Raw genomic sequence first — 26,363 nt, 5'->3', positions numbered from 1 at the left:
AGCTCTCTACCACAACAATGACCAGAGAAGTCCGAAGTAACTAGGGAGTACGTACCAATATTGGCTGTATGATTTTCAAGATAAAATGCAACTTGTTTGGATAGATATTGGCGTCAACATATGAACCAAAGCCGTGCGGTCCATCTTATATATGGTGAGGTGTCTCGAGCACCATGCTTGTCCTTTCACCTCCATATGTTTCTAGATACGTCCTGACATATAGGTATGTACGTGCTTCGCCCGTCAGCCCTTTAGCTTAGGTACTTAAGGCATGTAGGGAGTACGAACCACCACCGGCAGCTTCTCTAACATGATAAACCGATCCCTCTTGGGACAAAACCCCTTCCATTCCCTCCCCCCTCCTCAGCAGAAAGGGGAAGGAAAACCGAATCAGTTCACACGTAACTCCTGCTGGCTGGGCTGGATAACAGATTCCACCTAGGCCGTAGCGCTCGCCTTAGAAGTACTTTTCTCTATGTACTACTTGGCAATACCATACTAACTAACCAGCGAGCTCGAAGCCGACCTAGAGTGATATATACAAGCCACGCCTCCCCAGGACATCTTCTTGATAGCCATCCATATATTTCCCTTCGCGAAAAGGGGAAAGAAGTCAAGTAAAACAAACCAAGGATAGAAACCCCCCATACGGCCTCCGGCACAGAGAATTATTGCCTCAATATGCCCTCCGCCCATCATCGGCTAGCAGAGCAAAGGAACTCAAAGCGCCCAGCCTCAACATCTGTGCTGTTTTATTTACCGTCTTTCCATTCCTCGCCCATCTCCCAAACCCATCCCGTTTCAGTTCGTACAAACAACAAGAGTGACACCAACAGCAGGAATGTATGCGTGTATTCCGAAGATTAAACCCCTAAATAGTAGAAACGATAACAGCAACGGCGATAGCAACGACGACAAAAGTGACTCTACTCTAAATCTAGCTAATTTTGCTACTACCCTGACCAGGTACCTAGCTGCCTAGCTGCCTGACTGCCTCTGCCGTCTGCCCAGCTTCGACAGTATTGTGTCTTGGCCCGATTCCACCCATGGCCGCTCCGCCTGCTTGCTATTGCCGCCGCCGCCGCCGCTGGTGGTCTTACTGCGTCGTGGGCCCCACCGAGGGAATAAATACAACCCGAAACAGACATGAAATATGAAGAATAAGAAATCTGTGAAATGTCACCCGTTTGGGACGACGTCGCTTTTTTGTTATCTTTTTGGAGGAAAAAAAAACAATTAAAGATGGTAGTAGTAGTAGGCCTCCCCAAAACGCGCTAGCTGGAGAGGGAAGTAAGGAGTATCTGTATTCCACCCTAATATTCTCCCAAGGAGGCTGTTGAGATAACTCTCACCATCTCTAGAATGATCATCACTGAGCCTCCGTCGACATGGACAGAGAAAGAGAGAGGCCCCATATATCCACCTCAACCCTGCCCCGTCTTAAAGATTGCTCTATCGCGCCATTGTACCGCCGGTAAAACCAGCACAGAAGTGACTTATATCCTACGCCTCTTTTCGTCCATTATCGGGCAACCGAGGCAGATAACCAGACAGTACTAACACACGGCAGTGACCAAACCGAAAGTACCCATAATTTGAGTGCCTATAACTCCTCCTCAATGTCTTCCTCCTTCTTTATGGGCGCCGAATGCTCTTGCTTGCTGTGAGCCGCCTGAGCAGCCTCTGCCTTGGCGAGGATATTACCGAGACCTGGGGGGAAGCCTCCACCGGTTCCGGTTCCGGCGCCTTCACTGATGCTAGGTCGTGCTTTCTTCAGCGGACTGCCTATGACGCTGTCTTCGGGCAGACTCTTGCCAAAAAGGGTGGTGGACGACAGACCAATGGAGGGCTTTGGCGCTTCGGTGGAGGGCGGCGTTGCAGCGCCTGTGCTAGGTGACTTTCGTGAGCTGGCCGCACTGTCTGGCTCCGCAGAGTGTGCCCGTTTGAGCTAGACATTGGGGGTCAGCCTTCTTCAATTCGACCGCAAGCTGTCATAAGTAAAGTCTGGTCTCATACCCGGATGCGATTGACTCCGTCTGCCAGCTCGCCAGAGAACTGTGCGTCTTCGGGCCCGAGTTTAGACTTGTCATACTTAGTGTCAACGTCTTCCATCTTGCCGAGAATCGCATCGCTGTCGTCGCCGTCTTCATCTTCGTCGCTGTCTTCGTCCATTGCTCCACCAATGGCGCCATTGCTCTTCTTGCGTGACTTCCGCCTCCTCGATGACTGCTTTCCGTTGTCGCGGAAGGTCGAGAAGCCCACGGTGCCGCTTGTCTTCAAGGGACCCAGGTTTGAGAAGTCAAGCTGACCCGATCGCCGTTTTGCCGCAGTCGCGGTGACGGTCGGCGGCTTAGAGGCAGTCATGACACCCATCTTTTGGAGTTGACCTGAGGGGGGGAAACTAGAGTTTAGCAAGATCCTGGATTAGAGGCCTGGATCTCATGACTTACGCTCCCCACGATAGAAAAATGTAAAGACAGCATATGGCTTATCTGGGCCGTCGATGCCAGTCACCGTCTGAGTACTAATCGTCTTGGGATCCAGAGTCTTAGGTTTGGCAAAGCTCGTAGTGTGTTCGACATCCGCATCGATGGATCCGTTCGCATTGGTCTTGTCGGCGCTAGTGTCCTCGTCATCGTCGTCATGAGCGTCAAACTGCGGCGAATACTCCCCCTTCTTGATTTCCCCGGACGCGATAACGCGGAACATGGCAACCTTAATCTGGCCGGTGGCCTCGGGAGGCTCGTCGTCGTCTGACGAAGAGAGCGAGTCGTCCTCGTCAAAGATGGGCTCGACGGGTGCTCCTTCGTCGGGTCCGTAGCGGAGGGTGCTTTGCGCTTTGCCAGACTTGTCTGCATCCGTACCGGCGCCGTCTTCCGTGGCGGCCCTTTGCCGTCTCTTGCGCTTCTCAAACTTCTGCCTCCTTCGCTCCAGCTTCTCGGCGGCGTCGTGACCCTGCAGGTCAAGGCCGTTGAGCCATCTCTCTAGACCGACCTCGCGGAACAGGAACTCTCTCTCGGCCAGGCCACCACCCTCCGAGTCGGGGACCTGAACCCATCGGCTATTCACCCAAGTCTCTTCACCCGGGCGAAGAAGCGTGGCCACCTCTTCTTTTGCTCTGCCGTCAAAGTAGATGTAGGCGGCGATGGTCTCGTTCTCGCTGTTGGTCATGGGGATGTAGGGGCCGACGACGCCGTGGAACTGGCCGCGCTCGCCCGTGGTTGAGGGCATGGCGCCGACGAACTGGGCCTTGGGGAAGGGGTTGGAGTCGGTGGCGCGCGGGGTCGAGTAGGGTATTGCCAGGCCCGGGGTGAGCAGGGTGATGGAGATGGCGAACTTTGCGGGCTCGGGCTTGTTGGACTCGCTGCTCAGCTGGGGCTGGGGGACGGGAATGTACGTGTTGATTCGCGACACGCGCGACTGCTTCTGCACGCCATGCTCTGGTAGAGGAGCTCCATTGGCGTGGATGCTAACCGCGATGCCCTTGAAGCAGGGCATGGTGCTGGACTTGGTGCGGCGACCAAAGGCAGCGCTCGAAAGGTTTGGAGTGAAGTTTCGGCAAGGTCCGGGTGGTGTCGTGTCGGTGAGGAAGGGCGTATGAATAATCCGGGGCCCCTTCTACGTTGCCGGTGTCGGTGTCGGGTGTCGGTATTGAGCGCTTCTTAGTTTGGCTTTGCCGTTGAGAACGAGAGAGCGGGGTACAAGTTGCGAGGAAGGATACAAAGACCTAGTGGAAGTTATAGAAAATACAAGAAGGTGCTAGTCACAACCCTAGGGAGTTGACGGCGGCCAGTCTAACCTTGGGTTCGGGGGAGGAGAAAAAAACAGGAGGGGGCGGAGAGGGGGTTCGAGGGTGCGCTATCAGGGCCTTGTCGAGGTCGCTCGTAAAAGGGCAAGCAGAGGGTCAGTCACGTCGATCAAGGCCCGGGGATCGCTTGGCCTTTGGGCGCCTTGGTCCGTATGGGCTGGCGGCGTGGGATAGTGCTGGCCGTCAATGTCGGCGACCACGTATTTGGTCAGGTAGGTAAGGTATGTATGGTATGCTCAGGTAGGTACTTTTTGACTGCGTTGGCATCAGAGATTTAGAGGGGTTGGGCCAGGCGGAAATTACGGAGCGAGGTAGGTTCAGGTTGTCAGGCGCCTAGCTCGACCCGTGAAGCGCAGGATACCGAGTATTCCATGTGTATTCACTGGCAAAGGAACCAGCACGTCATCACTTGGTTGGCCTTTTGGTTTGTCTTGTGTCTTTTCTGGCGAGATATCGACCGACCGTCTGTTTATGAGGCTGAAGGAACCTGGTGCAGGTGGTTTGGGGAGTGGAAGTGGTACCTTTGCACTGCGCTGTGGCATTCAGGTTCAGGTTCGGGCTGGCGCTGGCTGACGGGCTGGCGCTGGCTCTACTGCTGGCTGGCCGCTGGCGCTGGCTAGCTGGCCGCTGGCTGGCTGACGCATGCGTCTGATCTGGTCGGTCTGGCTATGGCTGGGCTTGCGCACAGGCCACCCACCGCCCCTCGACTCGACCCGCCAGAGTCTGGAGTCTGGACGGCACAAGAACAAGAATGGAAAAGGCAATCCCCACTCTTAGTCGTGTGTAAGAAAGGTACGCACGTATTCCGTACTGGTGAAAACGATCTTGTCCCGCTAGTTCACTTGTTAGGGAGGATGAGATACCCAACCTATATAGCACACGCGACCGGACAAGGCAGCCGTGCAGCTATTTTAGTTGTCGTAACGCTCGCCCGATTTGGCTTGCAAATAGGGCACCATTTGGCGCCGATGAATAGTACCGTATAATTCTTTTAAGCTTTTTAAGGCCCAATCCAAAGACCAGCCCATATGGATCCCTAATCCAAATCCAACTCCTGAGGAACATGGAAATTTGCGTGCCCCCGTGCGAAAATGCGACTTCGTATTATTGTTGTCTCGGCTAGGGAGGTTTGTTTATTACCTGGGTTACCACAATACATAGTGTCTTGCACACTGTTGGCACACCGTTAGCCTTCGAAGGGAGAGAGAGGTATGACAAGATTCCATGCTGCTAGGCAGCGCCATATTGTGTCCGCCTGACTAGCAACACTAAATAAGTATAAAGATCTACCTCTCCGTAGAAAGTTGTGAGCACCCGAGAGACGTTGTTTCGCGAGCCAGGCATTGCCAACGCAGTCAGCTCATTCATTGAACGACCTAGAAAACGCAGAGGTAGTAAAGTGTCTATAGTGCCAAGTGGATCCTATGTAATTTATTTTCATCCTTATAGGCAGCGAACTTGCACCGCGTTAAATCGCAGTAGAGATAGAAACATCTGGCTTATAGGCATTACGGTATAACACACACACTACACAGAAAGAAACACAATCAGGACTCCTATGAAAAGTTTGTAGGCGGGGGGTTATAAACGAGGAGCCGAGTTGTGTCCAGGAATGGGTCAGGCAGGGGGGTGAGTAGTCTGGTGAACAAGCGTGGTCAAAGGGCGAAAGATTAACCGGAGAGTCATGAAGAAAAGAAGTTCGATCCAATGTCAAAACTATTGCCAGACAGCACGAGCATCTTTTGCCCGTTTCCGTCATTAAAGGACTAGTAAAAGGGGGTGTCAGAGAAAGAGGGGAGAGAGCAGTCATTAGAGCAGAATTGTTGTCGCAGTTTTACAACGAACTACAAACCCATAGTACTATACCTGTAACTGTGAACTGATTAATACCGTGGGAGCAGAGCACAGCGTGATGGGACGCAAAACAAATAGACACATCTTTGCGAGAAAACAAGATAATTTTATCATGTTTACCGCTGTCCAAGTCCACCTTCTAAAAGAGTCGAAAACAAATACATGAAAAGCCCATGATTCGGAAAGGGGTATATACAGCCGTGAAGCCAGTGGCAAATCTGCTTAAAAACGCCGTCCGCACCGTCCGCATCGTCCGCTACAGCTATTTGACCATCGGTCCTCGCTGCTAGGCGCCACCACTGGACGCAGAGAGCTTGGCTCCCGTCTGGGCGCCTATGTAGCTTGTTTGGCTGCTATTGCTCTCGCCGATGCCCGAATCAATCGTTTGGCTCGCGTGAGGTATGTGGGGGGTGTAGATGGACTCCTGCTCCTCTTCCTTGACGGGGTCCTCCTCGGAGCCGTCCTCGTCGTCAGCCTCGGCCCCGGGCGCCACAGCCGGCAGCTCGGGGGGAAGTACTGAGGAGGTGCCCTCGCCTTCTTCCTCCGACTTGATCTCGCTTTTTACCTCGTCTTCGTCATCATCGGGGGGCGCCCAGTCGAATTTATCGGGCGGCGGCTGGTTGTCCGTAGTGGAAGGTGGCTGGTTATCCGTAGCGGGGATCGTCTGGTTATCCGTGGTGGTGCGCGTAAGTCTAGTGTCGGATAGGCTCGGCGTCGCCGAGGGCGTCTCTAGGTCACCCCCGCCGTCGTTATTGCCGCCGTCGTTGTTCTCACCGTTGTTTCCGCTGCCGTTGTTTCCACCACCACCGCCGCCGCCGCCGCCGCCTCCGGGAGGATCCTGGGACCAAGACCACCAGAACATAGTGGCCAGGAGTATGAGCGCAGAGACCATCGACGACAAGGTCAAGAAACTAGTCAGCATGGCCAAAAATGTCGCCAGCCTGAAGTAGTACATGAACCACACCAGCCCGGACAGGCGCGCCGTAATCTTCACCTCGGCAGCGTAGACTTGCAGCCTTTGGCCGGCCTGGACCTCGACGAGGATCCTCGTCGGGACCGACGAGTGGCTCCGGAAGTAGATATTCTCGGCCATGGGGATCACTATCTTTTTCTTGTCCGTGTCAAAGAGGGCGTGGTACGGAAAGAACAGCATCCGGGAGGCGAACGACACGTATTTGTTCCAGTAGGGGATCAGAGCGGGACGGGCCGAGAAGAAGAGGACCGGGCGGTCGGCCATGAGGGCTGTCCGGTGGAGGTCGGTGGAGCTCTTGAGCGCGCTCTCTGGGGTGTAGGCAGTGATAGGCATGGCGGCCTTCGGGAGCGGCGACGACTCGCCCAGCATCTCAAGCGTAACCATAAAGTTGCCGAGTTCGAGGTTTGGCGGAGACCGGGGGAGAGTCAGCGACACGGAGATGTCGTACGCCTGTCTGGTCTTGACGTTCGTGATGCGGGCCACACCAAAGGGGTTGCGCCCGTACCTGCGAGGCGGGGCGGTTAGCCTTGGGGCTTGGGGGCAGAGGAGAGGGACGAATTACCCGTATTGCAGATAGACAGGTACTCTGGCCACAACGTCCGGGACAACGCGGTTGTACATCATAACGTAGCCGACTGTACCCAAGGTAAACATAAGGATCGTCTGAATGAATATGGTGGGCACGGCCAACGCAAGGATGATGAGACCCTGCTTGGCTCTGCTAGAGTATACCAAGAATAGGACAAACGTGGCAATGGCTCGCAGGATTTCCTGGAGCCTAGAACCGCCATTGTGCCTGACCCAGACCAGGTGCTGTTTGAAGGCCGAAAAGTGAGCTGATATGAATGCGGGAGAGCCCGTTATGGCGGCGCGGGCATGGCTGTAGAGGTATGCTGTGATGGCGAGGGCATTAGCCTGGAATTGTTCCAACGGGTCCATTCTGCTGCGCACAGCTGCCGCATAGCCTCGCCGTGTATAAGAAGCAAAATCAGACCCAAGACCGGAGCCGGAGCCGAAATCGAAATCGAAACCGAAACCGAAACCGAAACCGAAATCGAAATCGAAATCGAAATCGAAATCGAAATCGGAATCGAAATCGAAATCGGAATCGAAATCGAAATCGAAACCGAAATCGAAATCGAAATCGAGATCGAGATCCGGGGACGAGGCAGCGAGGCCAGGGATGGATGGCTTGACGGTGCAGCTGCTTGTCGTGTTTGCATGTGTAATCCATGTGCTGCCGTCGAGGCTTCCGTTTTCTGACTGGTCGGCCGCGGCTCGCCTGGCCGCGGCATCCGCCAATCATAGGTCAGCGCACGGACCCAAAATTTGTCCCTCATTCCTGGTGCCCCGCGTACCAGCTGCTGGATCGCGAGGTCAACTCTTGACGATAAATACTTTCATGCCCTCGGCCCCTCGCCACGATTCTGTCTTTCCTCCTAATCCCTTTCGTTTTCTGTTTTCTCTGGCTTCGCGTATCCTAACCAATGGCAAAATCCTGCACTCAAGCTTAGACGTGTAACGTAACGTAATGCAACACACTTGACGCCGGCATTGGGAGGGACGGATCAGACTCGTAGGCACGAATCTCATAAGTCTTTCGAATTTGATCCGCAACTCTCCCCGATCCTCTGCATTAGGACGTACGCTTGACTGAGTTCGAGATCCGCGGACTGGGGGGTAGAAAGCTGACGTCTCAGCAAGCAGCAAGCACCTTGATTCTATGGCGCTCGCGATTGAGGGCAGGTCAGGTAAACCGCCACCTAATAGAGCTCTGCAGTTAGTGGTAAGGGGCAGAAACTGAGCTGCTAATGTCACGTTGTGAACTTTAGGACTGTCGGAAACAAGGCACACTGGATTCGTGGAATTGATGGGGTTGCAACTGCGTGATTGTATTACTTGTGTTGATTGGATTGATCTTGTGGTTCTGGCTTGCAGCCAGAACCTCCTTCTCTTACAGACTTCTTCGCAAGGCTCCGATTACGTCCTCGCAGTGCTCAGCCTCACTAGCGTTCTAGCAGTGCCAGGCATTCAGTCAGCTTCGCTGACAGGGTGCCCAGGGCCCCTGAACCCCTTTCTTTCTAACAACAAGTACCTAGGTATTTCCGCTCAGCGTGCTCAGCGGTCTGCAGGCTGAGCACTCCTCGTTCAGCGGTTTTGGCGTTCTGACCCCGCTTGACACCTTCCAATTGGCCATTGGTTTCTCCAGGGCTTAGCCGAGGGCCCTTCTCTTGAGTCAGTCACGGCCCGCTCCCACTGCCCTTTGGCACGACTGGGCCTCGGGTTTGGGCCGGGTCGTGACAGCCCATCATGTCCAGACGCGAGGCTCCCACCGTATCCCAGCACATCACTTTCCTTCGTCATAATATCACCCATCCTAGCCGCAATAGAGTAGTCGGGGCCAAAGAGAGATCGCCCGCGCGGTCCCGTTCCTGCACCTGCGCGGTTAGGGCCCAAGCCCCAGTCCGACGGAGCCAGCCAGGCAAACCCAGCCGCAGATTCATCGCCCTCAACACCTTTATATAACTACTCTTCTTTGCCAGATGGCTTTATTCGCCTACTTCACTTAATACCAGACCAAGACAAAGACGCGCCTATACAATGCCGAATCTTTGAGTACCCTCTACAGGGGCCGAGCCAAGGGACACACTTATACGAGGCCTTGTCGTATGTATGGGGCTCTACGGAGAGCCCAAAAGCCATCCAAATTTAGCCAGACGGCAAGCCTCCTCCCACCGGAATTAGCAGCGACTTTTTTATTATGGCGAACCTTCACGCGGCGCTGTCACAACTTCGAGATCGCCTTCTCGAACGCATCATATGGATAGACGCTATCTGCATCAACCAGCACGACAACAACGAGAAGGGACAGCAGGTTCAATCCACGACCAAGATTTATGCCAACGCCAACCGCGTCATCGTCTGGCTTGGAGAGGCGGCAGAAGATAGCGACCAGGCGCTCGGAGCGCTACGCACGGCCGCCGAAGAGCAGCGTACGCGTTCCGCTATTGGCAAATCGATCTCGTGAATATCCCAGTGCATCATCGCCTCAGCCCTTGCCTGTTGCAGGGTCCAGCCTGCGGTCCATGCGATGTACTTGGCGTTGGCGCCAGAACTCTTCGCATCGCAAACCGAGAAGGACGCGCCAAAGTCGTCCCAATTGAGATTGGGTTTGATGTAGGCGGGGGCACCGACCTGTCTAAGTCGATACCGGTTCCCCCTCCTCTGGTCTCGGGGATGGAACCAGGTTGGCCTTGACCTCTCCCTGGACAGGCACGACGGTCCATCCATTCTCGATTAGCGGGTCGAATGCGTCCGCATATATAAGGTAGGAACCTGCCTCCGCCGCGTTCCGGGCCGTTAGGTCGGCATAATGGAACATGCCGCATACTTCGCCCTGCTCCATCATTTCCCTCTCGACCCTGATCGTGTTCGATCGGCAACGCAGCAAGACCGCCCCGCAAGCCCTATCGCGGATATATGGTCTGCTGGTAAGCATTAGGTCACTGGTAACACATACGCCCTGTCTGGCTGATATATACGCCACCTCGTCTGGCGGTAGGCCAGACTCGTCATTGTCGGGGGCGGCAAGATGGGCATGCGGTTAACCCGGCTTCCTAGCAATTTGCCAGCATCTTCCCAAAGACTTCAGTCTTTGGCGGCTGGTGGCGAACGTATCGATTTGGAACTCGTCGTTGAGCTTCACAAGCTCGCTGTGAACCAATCTTTTGGCGACGGCCTTTATCTCTATAAACGAGTTTTCGAAGGCAATTCCGGGAGCGAGCTCTGCCAGCGCAATGTCGGTCTTACCCACCCTCTGGACCACTTGCCCGACGTACGTTCCTCCCTTACCCTGAAGCACGCCGAATACACGCTTTGCCTCATCGTCTTCCTGGCCCAGCAATTCGGAATACTTTTTGTCATGGTCCTCCCAACAGTGCTACGAGCAGGTCAGGCGAAGCTCAACCCCCTTTTGGACGAGGACCCCGGCGGATACGGACGAGTAGATGCTTCCGTCTCTTGCCTGGGAGGATATCATAGACCCCGGGTAAAATCTGCCGTCTTTCGCAACGTAATCTGTATCGTCAACAACTAGTTCGTCCTCCTCGGGCTCTGGCCTTGGTTGTATCGCTCGCTTGCCCCTGGGTGTGTTACGAAGGGGGCCGTTGGAGTATTGCAAGGTAAATGGTGCATTAGCGATGCTGCGAGGCATATTCTCGAGGCGACACAAGAATCATGTCTGCTCCATATACGGCAGCTCGATGATTAAGGAGTCGGCAACGGATGTGATAGCCTCGCAGTCGGTAAACAGGTGGGTGGCTAGTCTCATAATCGCTTCGTCGGCTGGGGTCAGACCAAGCTCGAATACATCCAGCATGGACGGCTCTAGTTCGATCTCGTCATCAATCCGTCCATCCTCGCCGATAATAGGCATAAAGTCCATATCATCGGTTGTTCGCCATATACCAATTAAGCCACCAACTGATGGTGGCAGCCGGCCTTTAGGTACTGCAACCCAATACAACCCACGGCTCGCAAAAGTAGAAGTTCACGACCCCAAATGTGCGGCGGAGGTACTGTCGTACTAGCGTGTTCTGTTCGATCGACACATTGCCCAGGTATAAGCTACCATCCTGGCCACGGAACGATATGCCAACTGGAGCGAGGGCGTCGTGTGATCCGCCGATGAACGTCTCGTCGTCTCTATTATCGGCAAAGTGGTGAATGGTGCTGTCACTCTGGCTGCGGTGGTGGGCATTCGGTGACATGATGGATGGTGGGAGGATAGACATTGAGGCAACTCTTCTGTGCGTTTGTATAAGGGTGGCTGATGATCTTGCCTGGTGTGTGATGTCTTAAGAACATAGGCTCGGCTAGGTTCTCCATTGTTGGGATGAAAAGTGTGTGTATGTTGGGACGAAAGGGCAGTTCTCCAAGATGCTGTGGAAATGCGGAGTGCTGGACGCATCTGGCAGTTCGAACGAACCTTGTGGACTGGCGTGGCTACGTGCCACTCAGAGAATGTGAAGCTCCTCCCATGATTGATTGATTGATCGATTGATTGATTGACCTTTTGGCGTCCCGGGTTCTCCACACCTGTGGAAACGCACGTGGCCTCGAGGGTCAAAGCAAGCCATCTAGCTGAACTACGAATTAGAGTATTGAGATAATGTAACACCCAGGAATTCCGGTGCGGCCAGGTGAAGCCAATTGCGGTTGAGTCGGCTGGGCCGAATACAAAGGCGCACGGAGTCGGCCGGAAACGGGGTCAAAGTTAGTCAAAGGAGGTCACTCACAGCATCGGCTATTCGCGGAGCAAGGCCCGGAAGCTCCTGTTAGATAAAACGCAGGGTAAGCAAGCTCCCCACAAGAATGTGGAACTCCTCCAATTTTGGGGTTCTTGGTGTAGCGGTAGTTTGTGACAGCAGCCCTGAATCTGGGTGCCTCTTTGGAGTTCCTGGGCTGTGAAGTGACTTTGGCGGGTACCTGGTGGGCCGAGCTTCATGTACTTTGGAGGGTGGTTGAGGGTGCCGAAAAGAGCGGGTCGGGGCTAGCCAGAATTAGCAGCAAAACATGACCTTGAGCTGTAATGTACACGTGTAGGTTGGTTTCGCACGCCAGTTCCAGCCCGTCGGCTCTGATGTCACCTCCCCGCCATCTTGTGCGACGCGACATGGGTCGACCTGCTTAGGTAAGGCAATTTAATGGTCGTGCCTACCTCTCCAGCACCATTTGGGGATTGGGCAGTCCTCGACGAAAAGCTGAGGTAGGAAGGAAGATGGCCGAATTTAGAAAGGGCAATTGGATGTGTTTTTATATATATTTTCCGTCTGCTCAGGGGACGACTTTCACAGCTTGAACATGCCTTGTGAAGCATCCGCCGCGGGACAGCAAGAAGCCAAACAATTGAACGGCACCGACAGAGTTATCCTAGCCGACTCACGAACCTAGAGGCTAATACGTTTTATTCACACTGTCTATCTACACATCCGAGCTTCCTCTAGGTTCGGGCAAGCCTGACGGAGAATACAGCAAATGTCTCGAACGAAATCGAATAAGTAATTCCTCGGTTCTATTCACTGGCTGGCGGACGTAATGTAATAATATACAGATATGACTCTGCGCCTATCAAGCAAGCAAGCAAGCAAGCAAGCAACAACAAGAAAAGACGACGACTACAAAGCAGCAGCAGCAGCAGCAGCAGCATGCTAATAAGATAATCCCCCCTGTCTGTCAGAACCACTCGGCCGGCTGACATAACATCGACGTGCTATAAACACCCTACCATTCCAGCCCCAGATAATGCGAGCAGAAAGCCAATAGAAAATAGGAAATCAATCAACCTCGCGCATGACAAATCGTCTCGTCTCGGACAGGGCACTCCGCATTTCTATACCTATGTGCAGAAGAAGAAAACAAATCCAACGAACCGTTCGTTCTTTCGTTGCCGTCATCGTCGTGTCGTCGTCGACATGGGCACATACCAACACCTCCCTCCCAAAATGAGCCAGAAGCAATCAGCATTGCTGCAGGTAATTGCTGGGCACGAGGCCAATGCGGCCGTCGCCGCCCTGGATGGTGGCCTCCCACCAGCCGTCGTCCTGGTGGCGGATGACGGCGAGCATGTCGCCCTTGGCGAAGCCGAGCTCCTCGGGGATGGCCGCCTGGTACATGTAGAGGGCGCGAGCTGTTTTCGTTTGGTTCAGTAATTAGCCTTGTTCTTCGTCCTTTCTTCCAATTGCTGTGCAGTCGAGAGACAGAAATAGAAACAGAAACAGAAACAGAAACAGAAACAAAACAAAAACTCACCAAAATGCATAATCCCCCCCCCGTCTCTCGTATACCCCCGTGCAGCAAGAGCCGGGTCGGCAGCAACCACGCTCTTGCTGCGCTGACGCGGCGCCGCAGCCGATCCGCCGGCGCCATCGTAGAAGCTCATGGCGCGCGACGACGACGAGCTGGTGCCCGGCCGCCCGGTTCCGCCAGTCCCGGCGCGCCCGCGCTGCGAACCTCCGTAGACACTCCCGCCCCCTTCGTCGCCTAGCACGGGCGCCAGCTGCACGGCCATGTTGACGCTGCTGCTGCTGCTGTTGGGGCGGCCGTAGTCGCTGCGCCCGCTGCTCGCGAACGGCGGCGCCGGCGACACTGCCCGGCTTCCGCTGCCGCCACCGTTAAAGTCGTGTGGAGAGCTGTGGCGGTAGTCACCTCCCCCGCCGCGGCTGGCCGTCTTGTACAGGCCCTGGTCCGAGCCGCGGTGCGAGTGCTGCTGGCTGTAGTGGCTCTGGCTCTGATTATTCTGGTTCTGCTGCGACGGCGCGCGCTGGTAGCTCGGCTGGCCGCGCGGCTGCTGCTGGCCACTGCCGCTTATGCTGCCCCTCTGGCTGCTGCCTCCTCCGTACGGGTTCGGCGAGACGGACCGATGCTGCTGGGCGGGGGACCCATATCCACCACCGCCGTTGCGCGACGCAGGCCGCGGCGACACGCTGCGCAGGGGCGCGGGCGAGGCGGCGCGCGGAAGGTCGGCTACCGAGCGCGTGCCGGAGCGCGACATGCTGCTGCTGCTGCTGCTGTTTTGGTTGTGGTTGTGGTTGTGGATGCTTCCGCCGTACGACGAGCCCGGTCTGTCGTGGTTATTACTACTATTATTGTTGGATGAAGGAGAAGAAGAGGCGGCCGTGTTGAAGATGCTGCGCGTCTGCTGCTGGAATTTCTGCGACGACTCCTTCATGGCCTTGGCCGTCACGGCCGGTGGCGGCACGCCCAGTCGTTGTACTTGGTGGTCGCCGTACGACGGCGGCGGCGTGCCGCGTATGCCTGACGATGCCGCACCACCGCCAATAGGGGGTGGGGGCTGATGTTGTGCCGCCGACCGCGAGACCAGCGGGCTGGTGGCGCCCGGCGCGGGCGTCGCGATGCCGTGGTAGTGGTCCGCCGACATGCGCACCGACGACACCTTGCCCGTGCCGCTGCCGCTGCCGCTGCTGGCCGCGAAGCCCTTGATCTCGGCCAGCGCCAGCGCGATGGGGTCGTCTTCGGGCGCGGCGGCTGTTGCGGCGGCGGCCTTGGCGCTGCGGCGGTCAGGCGTCTCGACGGGGAACACGTTCTGGCCCACGTTGAGCGCCAGGCTCGCGTTGGCGGCGATCGGGTCCGGGCTGGCGCTGCGGTGGTCAGACGGCGGGAGCATTATCTGGCTGCTGCTGCTGCTGCTGCTGTTGTTGTTGTTGTTGTTGTTGCTTCGCGCGCCGTTATTGGAAGGGTGCCATGTGTTCCTGCTGCCGTTGCCGCCGCCGCCGCCGCCCGCGAGCGACGCCACCTCCCTGGTGCTCTTGCGGCGGAAGGGGCTGTGGTTCTGGAAGAAGCCGCTCCTCTTCTTAAGAAGATTCCGCTCCTTGCCCCCCGCGGCCGTCGGCGTGGTGGGCGCCGGCTGGTGCTGCTGCAGCTGCAGCTTGGTGGGCGACGGCGCCGACGCCGGCTCCTGGCTTGAGAAGGACGTCTCGCTGTGCGAGTCTCTGCTAGAGGGCCGCACCGAGGAGACGCCCGACGGCGCCGAGCTGAGGTCCGACGCCGTCGGCCGGCACAGCATGGTCATGCCGTCCATGGGGTACGGGTCGTGCGGCACCGGCGCGAACTCGGCCGGGTCGTACTCGAGGTTGGCCCGCGGCGGCTGGTACCCGCGGGGCTGGCGCGGCCGGGACTGCTGCTGTTGCTGCTGCTGCTGCTGGGCCTGTATTTCTTGGGGTGTGGGGATGGCCGGCGGCAGCTTCTGCGGCGTCACCGTGTTCTCGCGGCTCTTGGGCGTGCCTAGGGCTCCGACCTCGCCGACTGCGTCGTGCACTAGGTTGCGCGCTAGCGTCGAGTTGGGGTCGTGGTGCGACTCGTACGTCGACGGCTGCGGCGACGACGAGCGGAAGGCCGGGTTGATGCTCCGGGGGAACTGGGCGACCGAGTAGCTCTCGTCTTCCGAGGCCTCGGACTGCGAGTCGACGTCGCCGCGGCAAAAGTTGATGTACTTTGGCGGGTCGGGGATCTCCTGGCCGGTGCCGCGCTCGCTGATGAAGTTGAGTATGTCCTTCTCGACCTCCATCTTCTCGAGCGAGAGGCGGATCTTCTCGCACGAGGCGTCGTCGCTGACGCAGACGGTCGAGGCGATGTTGGCAAAGGTCCATAGGCTGCTCTTGGTGAAGTCGAGGCGCTCCTCCTCGAGGTCCTGGAACTTGTCGGCGGCTGCCTTCCACTCGCGGTTCCAGCGGGCCGTCGTCTCCTCGAGGGCCTTCACGGCGGCCTCGTACTCGCTGTTGGACGTGGCCAGGCTGATCTGCGTCTTCTCGAGCTTGGCCTTGTTCTTGCGCTCCTCCTGGCCCATGACCATGTGGCCCTGCGCCAGGTAGCCCTTGATCTTGAGACACTCCTGCTCGTAGCGGTCCCGCGTCTTGTTGACCATCTGCGTCTGCTGGATCTTGGTCTTGAGCAGCTTCTCGACCGTGTTCTGCACAATCTTGCGCCGCTCCTTCATGCCCCCGGCGAAGGCCGCGAGCGGCTCCTCGAGCTCGCTCTTCATCTGCGCCGCGATTCCGTTGTGCTGCTTGGCGATCGACTCGACCTCGCCGCGCACCACGTCAAGCGATGCCCTGAGCGTGCCCATCTCCTGCGACCCGAGCGACTTGCGGCACAGCGAGAAGAGCTTGCGCGCGTATTCGTCTTCGATGGATGACCGTGCTGTACGCCCACACATCATGGTGACCTCATGGTTAGCAACAGACCGCAGCGCAGGCGCAAGAGAAGGGCTAGTGTGTTTACTTACCGCTATAGAAGGCGCGCAACTCGTCACATGTCTGCTTGGCCGCGTGCATGCGCTCCAGCAGAGGTCCGACGCCAGCGTCATCCTTGCCCCAGAAGTTATTAGCAACTGCGGCACACACCGTGGTTAGCAAACAGCTGCATCTCTGACGGCGGCAGCGATGGGACCGGGAAGAACTGAAAGCCAACGTACAGGAAAGGGCAACTGCCGGCCCGTCGTTGGTAGCGGCCGGCATTGCGCCTGAATTTGAAGGCGAGTCCCGAGTTTGCACCTAGAGGCTCGCTCTATGGCCTGGCAACTGCAGCTAGCAGGCTCTCGAGGGGACGAGTAGGAGCGACCTCGACAGTGAGGATGACGATGCCAATGACGACGACCGAGGGCGAAACCCCAACCAGCCCCTATGTTTTCCGCTCGGCTCGCTCTCTCTCTCCTTGCGTGCAGTAAATAAATAACAACGTAGCTTTGCGGAGCTGTGTGCGTGCGATATAGTATAGCACTAAGCTCTGCGGTGTCCCCCCCCCTACTTAATTAATTGTCTGTGTATATGCGGATACGTACACACAAACGAGACCGAGACCGAGACTGAGACGCACAGTTGCGGGTGGTGCAGTGCAATGCGTTTGTTTGCGACGATATTGCGGAAAATGCAGAACGCGAAACGCAAAGCCAAACCAACCAGCTGTCGAGCCGGAAGTCAGTCGTTAAGGAAAGTTCGTTGTGGGTATATTTCGGTTTGCGTATATTCTCCTTCTTCTTTTTCCCGGGTTGGGTTGGGTTGGATGGTGGATGGCATGCGGGAAGATATCGGGAAAGAGAGGGGACGGACCCGTAAGCGACGGCTTCTTTCTTGCTTGGGGCTTAGTGGGTGCTGATGTTGACTTGGCTGGGGGCCGGCCGGCGCTATCGCTGGACGGTTGCCAGGAGCGACGCCCCGCTTTTTAGCCTACCGACCTTTGGCTGACGCTGATTTCCACCCTCAATCAATCTGCAAAGGATGAAGAAGGCGCGTGCAGCAGCACCACCTTGCAAGTTGCAGCGGATTGACTTTCCCCGCAGTCGCAATTGCGGTACCTCACCCTCTCGACAAGACAGACAGACAGACAGACAGCTTGCCAATTGTCTGCAGCGGGAATCCCCCACACGGCAGCCAAGCTTGGTATAAATCAAGCTCTCGACGCCACTTCCTGGCTAATTATTCTGTGTGTTGAGAACGGCTCGCATGTGATGCTGCTGTACGATGCTGTGCGAAGCCAACTGGGCAGATAGTTGCCGTTTTGGTTCAATAGAAATATTATACTATAGCATAGACGGACTTGGACGTAGAATATTGATAGCATTCCGTACATTTAGATTTTCTAGATATCACTCACTCATCCTCTCCAAGCAAATCGCCAAGGTAGAGACTGTTTTACTACAGTGTCTCAAACAAGAAAAAAATACATGACCTAAACCCCCCTTGTAACGTAGACGTCATAATGTATACAAGTAGGTAGCTATTAACGCTATTAACTTCATTGGGAAGCAGACGCAGTCCTTACCCCTTCCTCCGCAACTTGAGAATGTCGGCGAGCCGCAGCTCGCCCTTGACGCCCCAGCCGGCCTTGCCTTCGTCAACGTCGGGCCGCACAGCCAAGTACCACGCCCATGCGCGTCTATCAAGCTCGGGCCCGGCGAGGTGGTCGGCCCAGCTGTCAAACAGCAGCCGTAACGCCCCGAGAAGAAGACCGAGATTCTCCTCCTTTTCCGCCTCGAGCGCCTTGAGCGTTTTCTTCTTCGGGGGAGCTTTGGCCTTCCCCGTTGGCGACGCCGTCTCCCCAGCAGGCGATGCGTCCTGCAGCGGCGGAGGAGCTGTGGCGAAGCTCTTGAGCAGATAGCTTCTCGCCCCCTCGGGCGTGTGTATCTGCATGCCCACGACATGTTGTTGTTGCTGGTGCTTCGCTGTGTATCCGTTACTGCCTCCGCCTGACTTGGTAGCCGCCGCTCTCGCCGCCTCTAGATCGAGGCCCCAGACGGCCTCGCCGCCCAGTGCCACCTCGCGGCCCGTCCTGCGCAGACGCTCGCTCAGCGCCCCTGTCACGCAGTTACGCATGAGCCGCCACCGGTCGGGCCCCAGCATCACGCCGCCATACCACCGCGTCAAGACGACGAGCGTGTCGACGGCGCCTATTTCGCGCATGACGCGCAGCATCAGGTCGCCGCACCCCGTCTCACCGTCGTCGAACGACTCCTCGCGCCCCCTGCCTCCCAGGAAGGTGCCTGGAGGCTTCAGGCGATATGCCCAGGCGTTGTGAGTGGCCGTCTTGAGGCTGGGTATAGTTACGAAAAGGGACTCCATGAGAGCCTTTCTCTGCCCGGGGCTGCTGATGTGGGCGGCGCGCGCGATGAACGTGGACGACTTGAGCGAGGTTGGCTGGCTTACAGCCCAGATAGGGCCAGAACCAACAGCACCGCCGCTATTATTATTACTAGTAGTAGTCGTAGTAGTCGTAGTAGTAGTAGTAGTAGTAGTAGTAGTAGTAGTAGCAGGGAGAGAAGCAGAGGACTCCGGCTCAGCCAAAGTGGCAGTTGTCGAGGTCGACTGCGTGTCTGTAACCCGTAGACTTGGCGTGTTTTCAGCCTCTAAATCGCCGCCGACGACATTCTCGTCGCCTCGCCAGTCGTAGCCACCCCGCTTGAGTACGGCCACCTCCCTCCCCAGGACGCGCACGCGAGGCTGGCCTTCGCCCCAGCCCTCATCGTCGGCGCTGGGGCCCTTTTCGAGCCCTATATTGACGGCTTTGCTCCGCGAGTTGGCGCTGACAACAGCCTGCCCCAGACTCAGGCGACTCGATAGCGGCTGCTCGGGCATCGTATACCCCAGGAGCTCGACGGCAAATGCCAGCACGAGCGGTGCGCGGTTGGTCTGGAGAACCGTCGCGGCCATACGCTCTTCGTCCAGGGATAGGGGCAGCTCCAGCGAGCGTTCGAGCTCCTGGGGCGTCATGTCGGTGGGCCCTCTTATAAGGCCGCCGCCATTGTCTGTCCTCGTGCGCTTGGCTAGGGGCCCAGCTTGCGGTGCAGGCCGTTTCTTGGCGCTACCCCCGAGATCGCCGCGCTTTACGGCCGCCTTGCAGGCCGATTGCAGGGCCCTGGCAGCTTTTTCGTCGACAATGGCCGACTCGACCGTCTTGAGAGGAGATTCTGCGATCTGCTTGATACTGCGCGTTCGCGGGCGGCGGCAGCAGCAGCAGCACACGCGGGTTTTCAGTCCGAGGTTTCTTTTCTCTCTTTTCATATATCCATCCAATGGTTTTCACTGCCTGAGACGACCGTGTTCGGAACCAATAATGAAGCTGGCGTGAGCTTACCTTCGCAGGTCGACGGCCTGGAGGGCTTTGATCTGGGTCATGGCTTGCATCATGGGCACTTTGCGCCCCACGGTGAGGAGCCGCAGCAGGTCTTGGAGGTCTTGCTGCGTCGCCATATTTAGGCAGTCGTGGAAAGTCAGGCAGGTCACGGCGCGAGATTGGTTTTCTTTTGGAGTTGAGCGGCGATGAGTGAGTCTAACAAGTTACGGTGCTGCTGGACGCGACTGCCTGCTTGGTTCAAGAGTAGCTTAGTGTAGTGTGCAATCCGTTGGAAGGGTTAGGGTTCAACGCTGGGGGGGGCGTTTCCATCTCCTCCGCCGAGGCTAAAATTGCAGTGCATTGCTCGTCGTCCCAGTAATGAATTGCATGGCTATCTCGGTAGCATTTTAATACTGGGAAGCAGCCGTTTAGAGCCCAAAGCAGTGACGATATCGTCGACACGACGACAATGGCCTGCCAGGCCTGGGCGATTCGCTTTCCGGCGCGAGTGCAGCAGCCATGGTGCGCTGGCACTGGCCCCGGGCTTAGGTTCAGGTTCGGCCTGGCACCGACCGAATTAGGGAGTCGCGGCTTCAGTGTGTCGGCTTCGGCGCGCGGCCCCGGCAAACGCCCCGGTTCGCGCCGCATGTTTGAGGCCGAACCCGCCGTCCTCCCTATTACTGTTTCTGTCCCCCGGCTCAAGGTGCCGGCGCCGTACCGCAAGCGGCTACGCAGGTCTCCTCAGCCAAAGCCGGCTGCCAGGGTGAAAGCCAAAACTAAAACTAAACACGATTCTTCCTCTCCTCATCCTCATCCTTCACGTTCGTCTATATCCGCCCCAGAGACCAAAAAAGAGGCAGAAACAGGGGCAGAACCGGGGCCAGACTCGACCGCACAAGGCCCCCAGACCCTCGATGCCCTGTTTCAGCAGCGCAAATGGCCTCTGGTCGGCGCCGGCCTCGCTGCCCTGTTTGTCGGTCTGTATGTGAGCATGCTGGTAACTTCATATATCAAGTCGCCCCCGACCCCGGACCCCAAGTCGCCTCTCGCCTCATCCGTGCCTGCTCCTACCCCCAGACCCAGTGCTAGCTCCGGCACTGCTCCCCAAGAAGACGCCATCCCAACCGGACGCCCCAGCACATTAGACACTGCTGTCGCCGCCGGTTGCCCCGATGAGGAGCTCCGCCAGACAGCCGAGGCCTTCGACCGGGGACTGAACCTGCCCGAGTGGCTGATGGGGCTCCGTAGCCTGCGCAGGGAGCTGGCCGCGCGCGCCTATGGCCACGTCCTCGAAGTCGCTGTCGGCACAGGCCGTAACATGCCCTACTACGACTGGACCGGCGTCATTTCCTCGGGCGGCGCCGGCGAGGCCGAGGCCCGAGCCCAGCGCGAGCGCGAGCGCCTCGTGAAACTGCTCGACCAGCACCGCTGGGGTGGCTCCAAGATCGACCAGGCCCAGTTGCACCAGGTCGGCGTCCTGAGCTTCACGGGCGTCGACATCTCGGCTGACATGCTGGGCATTGCCCGCACCCGGCTGCGAGACGCGGTGCCCGGCCTGAAGCGCATCATGCACAAGCGCCGCCTCGAGCCGCTGCCCGAGCAGAGCGCCGCCGCCGCCCCCGAGGGAAGCCTGGTAGTCGACACGCTAGGCGGCCGCGTGCGTCTGGTCATGGCCGACGCGCAGAACACGCTGCCGCTGCCGCCGGCCCTGCCGTCATCGCCAGCACCGCCCGCGAAGTACGACACCATCGTCCAGTCCTTCGGCCTCTGCAGTGTGGCCGACCCCGCCCAGCTGCTCGCCCACATGGCCTCCCTCGTCCAGCCCAACACGGGCCGCATCCTCCTGCTCGAGCACGGCCGCGGCTGGTACGACTGGATCAACCACAAGCTCGACGAGTACGCCGGCCGCCACTTCCAGCGCTACGGCTGCTGGTGGAACCGCGACATTGAGTGTATCGTGCGCGAGGCCGCCAAAACGGTGCCTGGCCTCGAGGTCGTCAAGCTCGAGCGCCCGCTGCTCCTGCAGGCCGGCACCACTCTGCTTGTCGAGCTCAGGGTCGCCAGCACGAAGCAGTAGCAGAAGCAGCAGCAGCAGGGTATCCCAGCGGAGAGACAATAGAGGTTGTCCAGATACAAATGGCGCAACTCCAGCATGCCTGTATATATAACCTAGCCGGCTGGGTCGAGACATAGTCGGCCATGTTACTGTACCAGTCACTTCCTTGACGTAGTAGATGATGTATTATATTATATTTTAGACATAATAGACGATTCTCGTTTTCTGTGTCTTCGAGGCACTCAGTGCCGTATTTGTCCCTGAAAGCGCATCTATTTACTCAACAAAACCACCATACCAGTGTACCTTGTACACGGAAACAAACCAAACACTTTCCCCCTTTCACCCCAGCGCCAAGTCATCTTGCGCAAGTAACTCGATAACTCCCCCTTACCTTTTCAGCTTTACTCCAACAGTTGCTAGTTGAAGAGGGACGGCGGCAACCACAACAACGGGAACACAGTAGATTTTCATATACAGACCGACCTCTCGGTAAGAGCCTGCTGTGTAGGTTAACATGTATTTGCACAATACATGACACCTTAAAATATACAGCATGTTCTAGGCAACGGTTTGTGTGCAACGCTGCTTGGGTACGTATCCTCTATGCTGCTGCTGCATCTAGTGCCTCTCTGCTATCTCTATCATGTCGGCCCGGCAATTACAGTCTATATGGTGTGTGGAGGGGGTGGGGGGAAACGGAAGGAAAGAAATCTGATTCCATTCCGCCCATTCCAGTCATCTCAGCACTGCCCTATGGCTGTTTTCTTTTTATGACTTCCCCTTCCTTCTCGGGGACGAATGACAACCGGCAGGAGAAACATCTTTGTCGTTTCCCCCCTTCTCCTCGACATACATCCGTGAAGACCCGCAGCCACAAACATAGCAAACACATCAAGACACGCTTGCAAAATCATTTGTACGCAATTGAGTTTAGATGATGATAAATAATAAAATGTACCCCTTTAGTTTTCACTTTTGATCTTTTTCGCAGCCTCCTCCTCTCGACACATAAAACCTGGGTATAAGTAACACACACACAGAGAGAGAGAGAGAGAGACGTTGCCGCCACACCCTCCCTTGTATCTATGCCGTCTTCGCCTTCGATCTGATCTTTCTAAAAGGGTGAGGGAGAGAGACAAAATAAAATAGAAGGGAGCAAGAACTGACTGACCCGCGAGTCGACACGGAATCCCGAAAAGAATAAAAAAACAGAGCGGGGATGGTAGTACTACGTAGTACGTAGAGTAGAAAAAGGAAGAGAGGAAGGAAGAGTGGGTTGTAGCGATAAAAAGAGCAATTCGCTGATAACCGATCCGATCAAACTCGAGACTGAGCAAAAAAAGCCAAGCGGAAACGAAACAGAAAACATCATGCGCGTAGAAAATTCGAGAAAAATTGTCGACATTATAAACATATGACATTACCTGCCCGCCGCCCACACAGACCAGACTACCCGCCTACCCGCCCCGCCCCGTCCCGTCCCGACCAACCCGCCCGCCCGACCAGCTGACCGGCCGGCCTTGTAACCTGAGAAAAAACGCCAGCAACCCACAACCCACATCAGCTGTGGTTTTTGAAAAGAAAAACCAAAAAAGTCCTAACGCCTTGCGAGTGAGACCCAGCTTCGTCTATGGGAAAGTAAGGAAGAGGACAAGAACCTGGCCGAGTTTTTTTTTTTGCCACACCTCCCCGTCTTCCCACCGATCCCGCGAGCCCTAATTAACATGACTGAGAAGACGAAACATAACGTTTTGAGATGAGAGAGAGGGGGGTAATAAAGTGTTAGAAAGGCACATAAGAAAAAGACTTCAAGCTAAGATAGCCGAGGAGGGGTGCACCACCACCACCGTCCTAGCTCGAGCTTCAATCTCTAGATCGTACAACAACGGCAGGAACGATACTCTTTTCCTGCGGCGGCTCGCGCGGCCTTTAGGAATTAGTAGTCGTCCAGGAGCCCATCGAGTTCCTCGAGGGCAATGTTTTCCGGGCTGCGGTCCCACTCGAGCATGTTCTCCATCCTGAGCCACGAACTCTCGGCCTCAACGTCCTTGGTCTTGCTAAGGTTGAGTGTCATAGGTGATGGCCGGATCGCAGGGCTCGTGACAAACGCCATGGTCAGGCTGCTCATGCTGTTTGTCGACAAGAAAGTTTTGTCGCCGAACAGGGCATTGTCGTCCCTCGGGATGGCGCCGTACTCAATGTCCATACTCCCCGACGCGGCGCTACCTGTGTTGCTGGCACCCGATGACATCAAGTCACCGCTGAGTTTCCGTTTTTGCAGGCCATCAGCCGTCTGTGTGAACTCCTTCTCGTCCTTCTCGAGCGGCGGCGACGCAGCGCGGTGGTTACGCCCGCCAGCAGCGCTCAAGGAGCGCCCCAGTTGCGATCCGCCCATCCCAAAGCCGCGCGCCGAGAAGGACCCGATGGGTGTTGTAGGCATGGCGACGTCATCGTCAATATCGTCGAACTCAGGACTCGACAGATCCACCTCGGGGCTCGGGCTGAGCTCGCGCCTCCTCTCGCTGTCTGCATCCTCTGAGCCCGATGCTGCGCTCGACAGGCTCGGTGAGATGATGATGCGCGAGTGCGCGAGATGGCTGAGCGTCGCTGCCTGGGTCGGGTCCGGTAGCGGCAGATGGGGACATGTCGTCAGGTAGAAATAGGTGCGGCGCGGGTGGACAGCCTCGAGCTCCTTAGCGAGCGGACACGGCGCGAGCGCAGTCCAGCATGACCGCTTCAGGTAGCTGGCTAACCGGGACGAGATGATGGCAGACGGGTTCGCAGACCTAAGAGAGCAACGAGGTTAGCAAGACATTGACTGACGGAAAGAAGGGACGAAAGCGGCTTACTGTTGGACAATCTTCAGCTGTTGCATCAAGACGGCGGCAAGCTCCTTAACCAAATGCGGCCGGTTCCCTGTATTTTGAAGCTGGAGAATAACAGCCTCAACAATCTCGTCGTTTATCCCCTCAAAATCTATCGTCTTGGGTATGAGCGTTGCTTCATCGTCGTCGTTGTTCATCTCTACAGACGGGCGCTGTGCAGGAGGCGAAGGCGGCGGCGTATTCTCGAACTTGACTGTGTCATCGCGCCTCTTGGGAAGGGGTTCGGAAGAGGGTGTGCTGTCGTCTTGGCTGTGAGCTCTCTTCAGCTTCTTGGACGGAGGCTGGTCATCTCTCGAGAGCGGTGTCCGTAGCGGCGCCATGGATGTCGGCGAGGGCGTGCGGGCGCTGGTGTTGCTAGTGGGAGAAGCTCGATTCGCGGCAGCGTTGGCGGCGGCAGCAGCAGCTCGAGCAGCATGTGTTACGGGGACATGGATACCGAGCGACGGCAGCGACAGCGACTTGCGGCGCGTGTTATATGGCATGACGGGCAGACGGTGCAGGAGGACCGGCAAGCAAGCAAGTGAAGTAGGCTACGATGTGCGACAGATTTGCAAAGCTGTAACGAGATTGCCTGCTAATGCGATGCTGCTGCGCTGCGCTTTTTTCGTTTTCTGCTCGACGGTTTCGGATGTCGGGTGTCGGATAAGGTATGATGGGTACGAGGCAGGAGAGCGAGATTGGAGATCGCCCGGCCAATGCTTCTACCCTGCGCCAAAACACGATACCACACTTGGCCCGAGTCGCAAGTAAAAGTCACTCTCGGCAAAGCCTTAGGTTAGGTCTCGAAAGCTGAAGCTAATTCGCGCGAGGGAGGCAAGCTCAAAAAGGTGGCGGGCGGAGGGCTCGGATGCGAGACAGGAGGCGATGATGGGGATGGAGGCGCAAACGAAAGTGTCGCCGTAACTTTTTTTTCGCTCCCGCCGTTGGGGTGGGAATTGCCTGGGAGAGTTTTGGGACGGGCAACAGGACGGGGGCGACGGCTTGCGATGCAAGACCCAAGCTCGCCAAGCCCAGAGTGAGACAGGGGGGAGGAGTGTGGGTACCTTGAGCAAGCCAGGACCGGGACGTAGTGACAGGGATGGTCAAGGCGAGCCGTCCAAAAGGCGGTATGGGTCCATCCCACCTGTGGAGCGGTTTTGCCCACCCACTCACGAAGCACCCACCAGGCAGTGAGCGGCGCAAAAGGCAGTCAGTCATGCACAGAAACCTGCGAGAGCCTGCAAGAGGGAGATAGAGGCTCCAACGAGAGCGCAGCTGGGCGAAAGCAACCCGCATGCAGGTTCCCACATTCAATTACCGATGGCACAAAAAGTTGGATCGCGAAGGCAGTTGCGACTTGCGAGAGGACTTCCGAGTTGCGACTAGCCTGGTCCATGCAAGGAATAGGAATACACATGTCTAGAAGTCGTCCATCGCGGCAACCGCCATCAAAAAGGGGGCCCATCGTTTGACAGTGGGCAAAAAATGAAACAAGCGATCTTGAACCACGACTTATAAAACTTCGAGTTATTAGGTTTGTACCTGATATTTACAGACTTGCCGCCGAACCTTATTCTTCATTTCATGAGACCAAAAAAAAGGAGGATCACGAACTCCGTCATTACGGGTCATGGCCTCGGCCGACCAAAGCTGCTAATGAGTGACATCAGAAACATCCAC

The 26,363-nt window shown here is 56.7% G+C and overlaps 9 protein-coding genes across 9 annotated transcripts; 2 read left to right on the top strand and 7 right to left on the bottom strand.

The window, feature by feature from the left end:
* Positions 1-1,603: 1,603 nt before the first annotated feature.
* B0T26DRAFT_652478 (uncharacterized protein) lies at positions 1,604-3,498 on the bottom strand (the record flags this gene model as incomplete). The annotated part of the gene is made up of 3 exons (XM_060438371.1): positions 1,604-1,948; positions 2,017-2,387; positions 2,451-3,498. The coding sequence occupies 3 exons, from the start codon at positions 3,496-3,498 to the stop codon at positions 1,604-1,606; spliced, it is 1,764 nt and encodes a 587-aa protein (XP_060292869.1).
* A 2,167-nt stretch (positions 3,499-5,665) lies between these two features.
* On the bottom strand, positions 5,666-7,783 carry B0T26DRAFT_722042 (putative adipose-regulatory protein-domain-containing protein). The gene is made up of 2 exons (XM_060442574.1): positions 7,198-7,783; positions 5,666-7,140 (listed from the first exon to the last, which is right to left on the bottom strand). Exons 1-2 carry the CDS (start codon positions 7,572-7,574, stop codon positions 5,949-5,951), a joined length of 1,569 nt encoding a protein of 522 aa, XP_060292868.1. The 5' UTR covers positions 7,575-7,783; the 3' UTR covers positions 5,666-5,948.
* A 1,613-nt stretch (positions 7,784-9,396) lies between these two features.
* B0T26DRAFT_754746 (heterokaryon incompatibility) lies at positions 9,397-9,816 on the top strand (the record flags this gene model as incomplete). The annotated part of the gene is made up of 2 exons (XM_060445863.1): positions 9,397-9,628; positions 9,749-9,816. 2 exons carry the CDS (start codon positions 9,397-9,399, stop codon positions 9,814-9,816), a joined length of 300 nt encoding a protein of 99 aa, XP_060292867.1.
* A 1,159-nt stretch (positions 9,817-10,975) lies between these two features.
* On the bottom strand, positions 10,976-12,037 carry B0T26DRAFT_411375 (uncharacterized protein). Its single transcript, XM_060434869.1, has 2 exons — positions 11,933-12,037; positions 10,976-11,773 (listed from the first exon to the last, which is right to left on the bottom strand). Exons 1-2 carry the CDS (start codon positions 11,935-11,937, stop codon positions 11,221-11,223), a joined length of 558 nt encoding a protein of 185 aa, XP_060292866.1. The 5' UTR covers positions 11,938-12,037; the 3' UTR covers positions 10,976-11,220.
* A 986-nt stretch (positions 12,038-13,023) lies between these two features.
* On the bottom strand, positions 13,024-16,858 carry B0T26DRAFT_785803 (uncharacterized protein). Its single transcript, XM_060446776.1, has 4 exons — positions 16,627-16,858; positions 16,438-16,542; positions 13,446-16,352; positions 13,024-13,323 (listed from the first exon to the last, which is right to left on the bottom strand). The coding sequence occupies exons 1-4, from the start codon at positions 16,667-16,669 to the stop codon at positions 13,154-13,156; spliced, it is 3,225 nt and encodes a 1,074-aa protein (XP_060292865.1). The 5' UTR covers positions 16,670-16,858; the 3' UTR covers positions 13,024-13,153.
* Positions 16,859-18,073: 1,215 nt separating this feature from the next.
* Positions 18,074-19,897, bottom strand: B0T26DRAFT_620007 (uncharacterized protein; the record flags this gene model as incomplete). Its single annotated transcript, XM_060436058.1, has 3 exons — positions 18,074-18,976; positions 19,070-19,631; positions 19,782-19,897. Coding segments are annotated over 3 exons (1,581 nt in total), but the record flags the coding sequence as incomplete, so codon positions are not given.
* A 238-nt stretch (positions 19,898-20,135) lies between these two features.
* Positions 20,136-22,043, top strand: B0T26DRAFT_722014 (S-adenosyl-L-methionine-dependent methyltransferase). The gene has a single exon (XM_060442573.1). It carries the CDS (start codon positions 20,230-20,232, stop codon positions 21,835-21,837), a length of 1,608 nt encoding a protein of 535 aa, XP_060292863.1. The 5' UTR covers positions 20,136-20,229; the 3' UTR covers positions 21,838-22,043.
* Positions 22,044-22,319: 276 nt separating this feature from the next.
* Positions 22,320-23,301, bottom strand: B0T26DRAFT_722013 (uncharacterized protein). The gene has a single exon (XM_060442572.1). The coding sequence runs from the start codon at positions 23,238-23,240 to the stop codon at positions 22,782-22,784; it is 459 nt and encodes a 152-aa protein (XP_060292862.1). The 5' UTR covers positions 23,241-23,301; the 3' UTR covers positions 22,320-22,781.
* Positions 23,302-23,306: 5 nt separating this feature from the next.
* On the bottom strand, positions 23,307-25,645 carry B0T26DRAFT_835307 (uncharacterized protein). Its single transcript, XM_060447503.1, has 2 exons — positions 24,669-25,645; positions 23,307-24,605 (listed from the first exon to the last, which is right to left on the bottom strand). Exons 1-2 carry the CDS (start codon positions 25,184-25,186, stop codon positions 23,756-23,758), a joined length of 1,368 nt encoding a protein of 455 aa, XP_060292861.1. The 5' UTR covers positions 25,187-25,645; the 3' UTR covers positions 23,307-23,755.
* Between the last annotated feature and the right edge of the window lie 718 nt (positions 25,646-26,363).

This window comes from Lasiosphaeria miniovina (genome assembly GCF_030549165.1).
Source record: "Lasiosphaeria miniovina strain SMH2392-1A chromosome Unknown B0T26scaffold_6, whole genome shotgun sequence".
Taxonomy (NCBI): Eukaryota; Fungi; Ascomycota; class Sordariomycetes; order Sordariales; family Lasiosphaeriaceae; genus Lasiosphaeria; species Lasiosphaeria miniovina.
Note: the sequence above shows the minus strand (reverse complement) of the source record. Positions and strands in the feature narration are given on the sequence as shown.

Excerpts from the sequence above, each read along its gene's own strand:
- B0T26DRAFT_722014 (XM_060442573.1), top strand. The coding sequence starts at position 20,230 with ATGGCCTGCCAGGCCTGGGCGATTCGCTTTCCGGCGCGAGTGCAGCAG.
- B0T26DRAFT_785803 (XM_060446776.1), bottom strand. The coding sequence starts at position 16,669 with ATGCCGGCCGCTACCAACGACGGGCCGGCAGTTGCCCTTTCCT. Across the intron at positions 16,353-16,437 it reads GTTGCGCGCCTTCTATAGCG|CACGGTCATCCATCGAAGAC; the intron begins GTAAGTAAACAC and ends GTGGGCGTACAG. Across the intron at positions 13,324-13,445 it reads GGGGGGGATTATGCATTTTG|CTCGCGCCCTCTACATGTAC; the intron begins GTGAGTTTTTGT and ends AAACGAAAACAG.
- B0T26DRAFT_722013 (XM_060442572.1), bottom strand. The coding sequence starts at position 23,240 with ATGTCATATGTTTATAATGTCGACAATTTTTCTCGAATTTTCTACGCG.
- B0T26DRAFT_722042 (XM_060442574.1), bottom strand. The coding sequence starts at position 7,574 with ATGGACCCGTTGGAACAATTCCAGGCTAATGCCCTCGCCATCACAGCA. Across the intron at positions 7,141-7,197 it reads CCTGTCTATCTGCAATACGG|GTACGGGCGCAACCCCTTTG; the intron begins GTAATTCGTCCC and ends CCCGCCTCGCAG.
- B0T26DRAFT_835307 (XM_060447503.1), bottom strand. The coding sequence starts at position 25,186 with ATGCCATATAACACGCGCCGCAAGTCGCTGTCGCTGCCGTCGCTCGGT. Across the intron at positions 24,606-24,668 it reads CAGCTGAAGATTGTCCAACA|GTCTGCGAACCCGTCTGCCA; the intron begins GTAAGCCGCTTT and ends TTGCTCTCTTAG.